The sequence below is a fragment of the Rhipicephalus sanguineus genome, chromosome 11 (assembly GCF_013339695.2).
Source record: "Rhipicephalus sanguineus isolate Rsan-2018 chromosome 11, BIME_Rsan_1.4, whole genome shotgun sequence".
NCBI lineage: Eukaryota > Metazoa > Arthropoda > Arachnida > Ixodida > Ixodidae > Rhipicephalus > Rhipicephalus sanguineus.
In genome coordinates, this window is record NC_051186.1 from 68,849,448 (window position 1) to 68,860,837 (window position 11,390).

Here is an 11,390-nt window from a genome sequence, read left to right on the forward strand (position 1 = left end):
ATTTATGCCATGCATTGCTAAAAATATGTGGCGCACACGCACATACTGTACGTGATCCAGTATTGCCGCGATATATATCTCACCGCCGTGAACAACGTATTGTCTGCTATCAGCGGGGAACAGACGGTGTTCCGAGTCGTCTGCACGAATCCGAAGACACTGACAGGTGGCTATAAGCCGGCCACAAGATTCAACCGGCCATCCCTGCGCACTGCAGTACCGGTTCTGTTTTTCCGCGTTGCCAAAAGAAGACGTGGGCGGTTTTGACAGTGCACGACTTCCTGCTTCCTCCAGAGACGACGATCTCTGTAGTGCGATACAAACATTTGAACAGCTGACAGCCTAAAAACTGTATCCGTACCGGTGCGCGGACGGCTAGGCCTACTTTAAGGCCGAGGCAAACGGTACGATTTTCCATCCGATGCGACGTCCGACACGGCTGCCGGAATGGGGACCTTTCATCGCATCGGACCGCCACCATTCCGGCTGCCGCACCGCCGCGTCGGACGTCGCATCGGATGGAAAATCGTACCGTCTGTCTCGGCCTTTATTCTCTGTCTCCTTCAAGGCAACACGAACTTCGAAGGGGTGCTGACACCAGTTATCGAAGCTGAACATACTGCAACATAGAAATCTCCTGTATAAAGAGACAGCTCTAAGCACCGTAAATGCTGATAAGACATTTTATTTTGGCAATAAAGTCGATTTTCGCATAGCGGACTTACTGACCACGATCGTGACGTTAGTATACAGTATCAATGTTGGTGACTTCACGCACCAGTAGGGCTAGTTGTGATGACGTCAGGTGCTAGAATATTCAAGATGGCCTCTTGTGCATCACGAAAAACATTCGAAATGGCCGGCTGTGCATTCACCAACGGAGCCACGGAGCTATAGCACGTTTTTCAAGTACATAATACATGGTGCGGAGCGGTCGTGGAAACGTTGCGATATCTCACGCGATCACGTGACGAGAAGCTCATACCGTGTCGTGAACATCAGAGTACAGTAAGAACCGAAACTAACTTTTAAAAATATGTATTTAATGTATTAGCGTGCACACACGCTCACCGGTTCACTGTCTAGGCTCTAGAGGGTTTGGCCTTTTACTTGACAAAAAAAAAAAAACTAAAGAATTTCATGTCAGTACCCACTTATTCTCATTAAGTTCTAGTCTTACATTTTAATATCAACATACGATTGTCATGTACATACACCTAAATCGGAAGACTCCGGACTCACTTTGAATACGGCGGTTTTTTAAAAGAACACCTAAATAATGGACATTTCTGTTTCCCTATACTGTTTCTTACCGTTGTCTTACTGTTGGCTAGCGTTGAATACTGCCGGCTAATGTATTCTAATGTTGGAAAACGGTCGGCTATGGTGTCGGCTGTCCGCCGAACAGCAAGTCGCCCGCACTCCATCTCACTCACACGATTGAGTTGTGTACAGTGTACCTTTTGTTGTTGTGATTGCATAGGAAACTATAGGCGTCGAGCCCTGAAACATGCCGCATAAGGTAATACAGGCGAGCAACACATACGCGGTCCTTTAATCTCCCTTGCGGCAATCGAAAGCACCACCGATCCATCACGCTCGAAGGAGTAAAGCACATGATGCGCGTACAGAACGTCCGAATGTACATATCTCCATACGCTTGCTTGCACCGTGCCAACGACTCTGCACCGGTAAATCTCGCCGAATCGTATAGGGTGTAAAAACAAGCTCGAACAAAGAAAGAAAGAAAGAAAGAAAGAAAGAAAGAAAGAAAGAAAGAAAGAAAGAAAGAAAGAAAGAAAGAAAGAAAGAAAGAAAGAAAGAAAGAAAGAAAGAAAGAAAGAAAGAAAGAAAGAAAGAAAGAAAGAAAGAAAGAAAGAAAGAAAGAAAGAAGTGACTGCTTATGGAGTGTTTGATATGCGCGATCCCGGCAAACCGGAATCAACGGCGTCCTTCGCTCCGACGTCTTTTCAGTGAAAACCCCTGGAGGAGACCGGCTTGCGCGCGCAAGGCCCAATCAGTTCGCCAAGCCAACGCATCGACCAATGCGAGCTCTTCCACGTATACAGTCGCGAAATGTAAAGAGCACGTGAGACTAAACACGCTTGCACGCTCTGTTTTCTATCCGAAAGCAACTCTTCGTGTCATCTTTCTGGAGTAATCTATATGCCATGGCGTGCCCCTTGGTCAAATAATTTCTTTTCATGTTGGCGTGCAAGATGGCAGATATTTTTTTACGTGGACGTTTCTTAACGAATCTGAGCTGACTTATTTTCGTAACGGCTTTCCGGCCATATGTAAGCGTTTCGATAGGCTGATCCTGAACAAAAATACAGTCCTAAAATGTTTGCCGATACCAAAGGTATAATGCAAAGTTTCTATAGCTGGTACTTTTGCAAGAACAGCGGTTTTGGCAAATATATCATTTTATTTTAACCACGCGGTAGTTTCCTACAATCATTAAAGATTTGAACATCTCTTTAACTGAAGTGAAAAAAGACGCGTCTTTGCTGGTGGAAGAGAGCGAATAATATCTGGCTCTGAATGGTTTATTAAGGCGAAAGCCTTAGATGCGTCATCAAACGCGAAAATTGACCGTCGGCGGCGTCAACCCGAATGATGCAAAAAATCATCATCACGTGATGACGTCGCCATATGACGTCATCATGACGTCACAGATCGCCAAAATTAGTGAAGTGCATCGTGACGTCGCTATGACATCATCATGTCGTCATCACACGACATCGTCGCCTTGAACTGCCTCTGTGATCGGCCCACTGATCATGGAGAACTATCAGCGTGGAACTTTGTTAGAGAAAACTTGGATCGCACAAGATATTACGTATGCTATATTCGTCAATATTATAACCAGATATTTGTTAGAAGCCGGTATCGGCGAGAAAGCTGTTAGAATGATGTAGTTATATCTAATAATGTTGTGTATCAGCGCTCGTTATAGTGAGGATCTATTCTATACTTCTTGTGTAGTGTATCTATAGTTGCTGCGTCACTTCTTCACGCCCAACGGGCGTCACTGGCTCCCCGGAAACGGAATTCACCAACCTTCCCGCCATCTACTTCCAAATATACCCTAACCAGTCCGGCTGAAAGTGCACACCTAACACGCCTATACGGTTATAGTTGGCCGTGTCGTCTCAAGTCCGCGCATGCGCGCTTTGTTCCGCATCGCTATCTTGTCCGGCCGTTGCGACGCCGTGGTTCGCCCGCAATCGTCTGCTCAAGGCTGTCCGCACCCGAACGCAAGTACAACAGAACGCGTACAACAACAGCATGCGGAAGCGAGAACACGCCCGCCATACACAAGAACAATTGTCTGCACCGAGGCGACGTCACGTGTGAGTCGTACGCACACAAACGCCGGCAGCGGCAAAGGTGTTGTCTCGAGCTATACTTGGTTAGATCCCGTACTCGAAAAAAAAAAAAAAACGGCGACGCAGAAGACATGGACGGCTGAACAGACGACACGCCCGTCTGCTCGTTATAGTCCGGATTGTATGCGGTTATTTTAACTTTCTTTTCAAGTATTGAAGCTGACGAAAGGTAGCATATGTCAACGCCTTCACATTGTATGTGCTTGCGTGTGCGCTACCCAAGTAAAAGGCCGCATAAGCGTAGTGTAGATCATTGAAATCCACTGTTTTCCAACATCGAAACAACGCAATTTAAAAGGCCCCTAAACCAGTTGAGTTCGAAGAGTTGTGCAAAATGTGTGTTTTTCTTCTCGCCTTCCCCGCCCTTCCTACAGGAGCTATTCCTCCTCGCCACTTTTTTCCTTCAGAAAACAGGTGAACAATGTCAGACCTAAGCTTTGAGCCTATCAGGATTTGGCGCTTTTCGGGTATACCCGCTGTTATCTCCGCTTGCGCGGTCGAAAATGCACAAAACGAAGTGAAATCAGTTAATTTCGACCATCTGGTGTTCTTTAACGTCCACTGGCATCGCACAGGGCCTCTGGCATTTCGCCTCCATCGAAATGCGACCGCCGCGGCAGCGATCGAACCTGCGACCTTCGGGCCAGCAGCCGAGCAAGCTCGCTCGTGCTCTGTATTTGAAGAGGTTGTTAGGGGCCCTTTAAGATAAAAATTGATGGGTTACTGCGTCGTCTGCCCATGCGCTGTTTTTCTATATGGAACACGGGCAAGCCGCATGGCCGCCGACACACACACACACACACACACACACACACACACACACACACACACACACACACACACACACACACACACACACACACACACACACACACACACACACACACACACACACACACACACACACACACACACACACACACACACACACACACACACACACACACACACACTACACAGAGACGCAAAGAAAATGCCGCAATCACACAGAAAGTGTACACCATGTACCGATAAGGAAACACCAACTGCTCTAACCACGGCTCTGACATTTTTTGACAGCGTCCAATTATATCTTCCTCGCAAAACAAGGTAGGGGCGACTCGTTGTTGGTCCATTATATGCCAGAAATGTCAACCACGCCTCGTCAGCGTACGTATGTATACGTGTGTCTGCGCAACGCTTCGCCGACTCGACTCTGGAGGCGTTGTGCGGGAACTGTATGGGCGACAGCTGACGCCCGCGCTTCGCGCTCCAAAACATAATCTGACCACCGTGAGGACAGATTTAGAAGAACGAGTTGCGTGAAGGGGTGGTTCCGCTTCGCCGGTATGATCTAGTGCCAGTCGAAAACGGAGTCAGTTGCCGTTCTATCTATAAATTCTGGCCGCCGTCCGAACGCCTCTGCAGTGCGTTGGCGACTGCCGCTTTCAGTAGCGCTTGCTCCGGGACTATGCTTGGTTTTAGCAAAAAAAAAAAAAAAAATAATAAGAAATGAAAAGTATGCCAGGAACTTTTTCTGTAACGTGATCAATGCAACTGGTTTTCGGGACAGTGCCAGACTTTCTCTAACAGAGAGGAATGCTTTCTTGTTTCTAAACTTGTTGATCGTTTCTATAAGACAGCATACTTTTAAGGCAAAAGCCTTCTATGTCTCATCGAGTCATGAAATTCTCGAGATTCGGCGAGACCTGACGAGAAATCGCGAGACGGCGGCATCAACGCGAATGATGCAAAGAAAAACCTAATAAAAGTCGGTCAAAAGTCGACGTGATACTCAAGTGCCCGACGGCGCCACGAAAGTTCCACGACCTCAGTGTAACGTGACGTCATCAAGACGTCACAGCTCGCCAAATCTACGACGTCATCACACAACATCATCATTAGGTCAAAGGAGCACCGATCCCGGAGGCAGTGCAAAAATCGTTTGTGGTGCAGAAAGTTTGCAATGCCTCACATCTCGGAGGCAATGCAAAACCACGTTAGCTGCAGAAAGCTTTCGGGGGCCTTTCTGCCACACAGTCAACTGAGAAGAAAAGAAGCCGGAAACGAAGATTGCCTTCATCTTCAAGTCGTCTTAGGCGAAGGCATACTGATGGACCGTCTGATTTTCCTGAAGTACATATTTTAAATTTCGTGGAAAATCTGCGCGCTGCATTCACACATTGTCGACACCGCAGTAAAAATAATGTGCTGCTTGAAGGGATCGAGTGGCAACTGGCAGCGCAATATGGAGCGAGGGTAAAGGGGAGGGCTTGAAGGAAAGTGTCACGTGTCGCATCTTTCCCACATGCCATTCCCCGGTAAAATGTATCGAAATTCCAACCTGTCCACGAGGAACTCCATTAAATACGGAACGTCACGTCAAGAATGTCACCACCGTGGTCCGTTTCTTTCCGTTATAAAATTATATCGTAAAAAGGAAGCGGACAATTCTATATCAAGCGTTGGATGATTGGAGCTAAAGTGGCAGCCTATGACAGCAGTCACCAATAGTCGCTGATAATCTGTGACGCTTAAATTGTAGAAGAGTGGGTTTTGATTGCCTCACTGACTATTAACGACCTCGCAGCAACTCTGCAATGTACGGGTCAACAACCGAGGTGCAGAGTGAACAGGATTATCATTGTCCTTCTCCCTTTGGGATCACTGCACGTTTAGTACTGTTTAGTACGGCTTACTTTAACTGTATCCCATAAGCGGCTATAGGAAGTATTCGCGTGACGTCAATTGACGTGCCCCATATTGCTGTACAATTCGCAGCTTCCACTGTGCTTCTAAAGACGAACACATCGAGATATAGATGGCTTGCACGTGACGTCATGAACCCATCTTCTGAACGTATACTGGCACTACGCGATGGCGGCTTTGATTACAAACAAGTTGCGGTTAACCTGCGTCAATGTGAGAACGACGTGGCAGGACCGCGCATGTGCGTGAATCACGAAAGAACCTGCATGTGTTGTTTTGATAGCATTAATGTGACGTCGCAAACTGTTCCGTCCACCAATGCTGGTGCTCCAACACGGCGGTTTCAGTGACGTCAATGCAAGCATATAGGGCGGCTTTTCGCTGTGCTGGCACTATGCAACAAAATGGCAGCCTTCATGTTTCTCAGAGGGCACGGCCCATCTTCCGGTAGTCCAGCCGTTACCAATCAACAGACATACACGGGAAATATGTCTGCACGAAGATATCGGATTTGACAAAACGGATTACTAGTGCATCGACCATGAATGAATACTACATAAAGTAACTCATATGAAATATAATTAACACGCGGATGCTCAGAAGCGGATCTCGCGCATAAACGAATACGTGGACGTCCCTTCTACAAAACTGTATGCGCCGCACTGTCCGCGTCATTTATTTCAAGATCATGCGATAATGCCGTGCCTAAAGCGACCTTTGAAATATAAGAACGTCTACTCGACTAGGTGATTCAACCAAACGTGAATAGTGTCCTCTGCCGCCTTCTGCGACCGTGTTCTCCTGAAACAAGTGCCAAGTCGTAGGCCGTCATAAAAACAGAACTCATATTGCTGTATAGTCGTTGTAATCGCGCTGTCTCAGCTTCCATATGCGCTATATCGAGCCAAATAGCATTAACGTGTGCATATGTGTGAAGCAAGCAGTGCCCTTGAAATCATCATTCGCATTTATGTTGCGCGTGTGTTTTTTATTGAACTGTATTTGATTGTTTGTCCATTCCTCTAATGACCCTTCTAGGGTTAATAGTATTACTAAACAAACAAACACACAAACAAACAAATCAGTGATGTGCAGACACGAGTAAACGTGTGCGCATGCGCGCATGACTTACAGTTTTGAACATACACCACAACGTCTTCCACACAGCACGTCGACATTGAATATGGGCACAAATTCCAAAGGCTGCTTGTTGGTTCGCATAAACTCCACGATACGTGTGTACCGCCCCCGGTAGAATCATCGAGCTATAAGGTGATCCGCGGCACTCAATCAATAGAAAAAAAATATGCATAATCGACCACTGTCACATTGAGTGACACGCAACATCACAGCGTTTCGCCCATCTGTCACATCCCCCCATCATCGCTGTCTATAGTAATGGTAGACTGCGCGATGAACTATGACAATCGCACATTCGACAACGGATAAAGGGCTTCAGTGCGTGACAGTGCTTTAGAAAAGCAACACGATTCTGCAAACCACGTTTGCCTGACTGCCCCATACTCACTGATTTCTGTTAATGACATTTCTTTCCTACACAGCACAATGCACTAAGTTGCTGTAGACTTCTGTACGAAAGAACGATCGTGTGTCCGAGAGCAGATTTATGGGTTTCGGTGTTGACAGAAACTAAAAGCCAAACGAACTCACAGATCAGGTATGCACCTCAGTATCAGGCCCGTAGCCAGGAATTTATTTGGGGGGGGCGGGGCGGGGGGCACTTGCTGAAAACCTTAACTTTTTGCGAAAAACACCTATTTTTATTATTTATTTTTGGTAAAAACACCTGCTTCACCAAAATTTCGGGGTCTGGCACGGGCCCCTAGGCGCCCCCCCCCCCACCCCTGGCTATGGGCCTGCTCAGTATCGAGGATTTGGTTAGGTTAGGTTAAGTTAGGTTGGATTAGATTAGCTTAGGTTTGGTATCTCGTATGATTGCTGTTACAGATTACGTCCTTTCTCCAGAGCACAATGACAACGCATGTACTGCTCAAGCCTTTATGTAAGCACGCGCACAGCGATTAGGTTGCGCTATCTACAGTCAAATCGGATTGACATGAAAGAAAGAGACAAGCAAATAGACCACGGCTGGTCACACATACCTTTGCAGGTGAACGATACGGGGTCGCAGGAGAGGCCGAAATCCTTGGCGCACGGTTCGTCGATCGAACAGGCTTCGCCGGTGTGTCGGGCGCACACTAGACCGCACGGAGGACACCGGCTCGGCGTCTTGGCCGTCCTTCCGGCCGGACACTTGGACACGTCCGCTCCGCAGGCGCACACCACGGGAAGACCCGTAGCCCCGCGTACGACCGAGGCCTCCGAGGCGTCGCCACCGTTAGAATCCAGCGTGGTCGAATCCAGGGCGGGCCAGGAGTCGGCCGTCGAAGCCAGGGACGAAGCCACTGCCAGGACTACCACGAAGAAGAAGCGACGACACCGCGTCGGTCTTCCCGCGGTTGCGAGTTCGAATCCCACTGTTGACCCCATGACCGTCCAGGCCTAAAGGGGGTGGTGGGTGACGATGGTTGAGGAGGGGCGTGTTACCAGTGGTTCACGTCGTTATCACAGGCACGATAAACAAAGAAAACAAGGGTTACACGTTCAAGTCGGGAGTGAGTCCGCCGCGACCTCCTCGCAAAAGTGCAAAAAAACGGAATCACGTTGGAGGTGCGAGAAAAATTCCGACGGTTTTCGGCAACAGCCCACAAAAAACAGCCGCAGGTGGTGTTGGGATGTGTATACTAGAGAACCAGTCTTCACACGTCACAGTGACATCACAAACGCACGCGCTAGCGCTGGTACACACACACCCACCTCTTTAAGAAATACGAGGTGTCACGAAGCAAGAAACAGAACGCGCGCGTGCGCGCTACTGTCTTGGAAGATGTCGTTCACTCACAGAGCCGTTTCACACTAGCGGCCGAGAAGTGGTCATCGAGAAAACCAAGAGAAAAGGAGCAGCACCGTCTGGCGACTAGCAGCAGACGATTTTTTTTTTTTTTTTTGCAACGGTTGACAGAAGAAGGGATCCGATAGCGTTTGACGCCTCGAAGCAGTTGGCTGTCCCTTCTTCAAGATACGACTTCCTGCCGAGAAGTCGTGGAGGGACACAACTCCAAGACGAGGACGGTGAGAACTTCAAACCTTCGCGAGGTTCCACAAAACTGGTCGCTCAGTCAGTCAGTCAAGTTGACCACCAAGTCGCGCCGCCGCGGCGGACGGTCCCGGCTGACACCGCGTCGACGCCGTCCTTCTGGATCCTCTGGGGCATGCAGGTCTTCGGTTTCAGAGGTGCAAGAACACGTCAAACACACAAGTCGTCGATCGCGTTGCACAGCTGTACACTTAAGACAAAAACTTCCCCGGGCTCGTGTAGAAAAAAAAACAGCCGTGTGCTTCCAAAACCGCTCTCCGTAACGCAAGACAGCTAGGGACAACCCGGTCTTGGGGTTGCTTGCAGTTGCTCCTGCCGCTTGCTGCTGCCGCGGCCGCCTTCTCTTCTCTCACACCGGTTCCTGACTAGTTCTCCCAGGAAGATTCCTTCGCGTCCATGTCAGAAGCCTGAGGGGGGAGGGGGGTAAAGGGGGAGTAAGGGGGGGGGTGCGCGGTAGTGAAGCAGCAGCGGGCAAGCCAGAAGCCAGTCGACGGGCCAGTCGCTGTGTGTGTGGTGGGGGGAAGGAATTAGGAAAGGGTGGTGGGAAGACCGGTTTCACCCTCGCAACTGCCTTCTTTTTTCTTTTTTTCCGAAGGACCTTCGTTTGTTTCTACTCTTCCTCTTCTTTCTTTCTCGACGCCGTCATTCTCTCCCGCGTCGGCAGACCGACGCTGCCGCGCGTCGCCGTCCTGCGAGTCAACTTTGTTTTTTTTTACTGTCTCTAACGTTTTTGTTTCATGCCTCTTAACGCTCTCAACAGCACCGCATCGTCTTCGTCTTCTTCGTCACACCCGCCGGCTCCTCTTCTTTCGCTTCTGTGGGAAGCGTCGCGCGGGCGCCGTGTCTCTGTTTCTGCAAACTGTTCTTCTTCTTCTTCATCTTGTTCTCCTTTATGTCTGCCTTTGACGTGAAAGGTATACGATTAACTCGTGAAATAAGTGAGGCTTGCATCATCCAGGGACAAGACTCTATGCGCGTGAGCCAGCCGTCTGTACACCTCCTTCACAAACAATTGTCACTCCTGCCTGATATTCCACTTTATAATTGCAACGCACGCATGAAGTTTGATTTTGATGGTTTTATTAGGGAGGGTTATTGGGGTTTTGTATTTTTTCGCTATTGCATCTTTGTGTGGTCATTGCTTGCGACGCATGCGTGATTCCTTGCTCAGTAGTGTCGCTGTTACTTTCATGATAGTGTAAAGTGTTTTTTTTTTTTTTTTTTCATTTAGTACCGTCATTGTACGAGCGCGATGCGCGAGGTTTTTGTCACTTGGGTTACTATATATTCAGATATGTTCCCAAATAAACATGGTTTGGAGTTTAGCGCTTGTCTTGTCTACGTCTGTTTATTTTGATTCCGTTTTCTTTTTTTTTTATCATCATCATCAGCCTGTCTACGCCCACTGCAGGGCAAAGGCCTCTCCCATGTTCTTTTTTTTTTTTTATGCGGTACTCATTTGAAGGTATAGGGGAGGGGTTGAAGGGTTCCGTTGTTCGTTGGCGAAGTTTTCATCTGAATGCCGAGCCATCTCCTCCTTCTTTTCGTTCTTTGTTGGTTCGTTGTGTTGTCAGTTTCGTTGGAACCGCGGCAGCCTGCTCCAGATTCCTTCGACACAACTGATGGAAAGATGGGAAAGAAAAGAAAAGAAAGAAAGAACATGCGAGAAACTATGGCAGGAACGTTTCGGATACCTGCTTGCGGGCGATTGTTTTTCAGAATGATGAAAAAAAAAAAGTTAGGTAAAGAAAACACGAAGCCGAGTCACACCTCCCTCCCCCTCTTTTTTTGTGTGTCTAGGGGAGGGGGGATGGAATTGAACTGAAGAATCGGGGGCATCGTTGTTACATTAAGCGATGTCACGGCACGTACATAGAGCGAAGCGAAAGAAGGACGCCAGCTATTGTAACAATTTTAACGATAGTATGCTGTTAGTATACAAGCAGGAGTGCCAGTTCTCGAGTTATCGGTTTGAATGACTGATCGACGGCGTCCAGAGTATCAAAGTAACAATGACTGCTCTTCTATACACGCGCAGAAATATTCGCTTTGCTAGTGAGGAATTTCCTGTAAAGTATGAAAGAATGCCCTGCTGGAACTGTGTCGGCTTCAACTAATTCATTACTGACATT

At 48.1% G+C, this 11,390-nt stretch overlaps 1 protein-coding gene across 4 annotated transcripts in view; it reads right to left on the reverse strand.

The window, feature by feature from the left end:
* Positions 1 to 9,014, reverse strand: part of LOC119373998 (uncharacterized) — a 172,254-nt gene extending 163,240 nt beyond the window's left edge. For 2 of the 4 annotated variants that reach the window (XM_037644057.2, XM_037644054.2), the window contains exon 1: positions 8,204 to 9,014. In XM_037644057.2, the coding sequence (XP_037499985.1) occupies positions 8,204 to 8,591 (388 nt within the window). In that variant the 5' untranslated portion in view covers positions 8,592 to 9,014. The remainder of the gene's footprint in view (positions 1 to 8,203) is intronic. The other 2 variants (XM_037644056.2, XM_037644058.2) reach the window with 2 other exon arrangements.
* Positions 9,015 to 11,390: the final 2,376 nt, after the last annotated feature.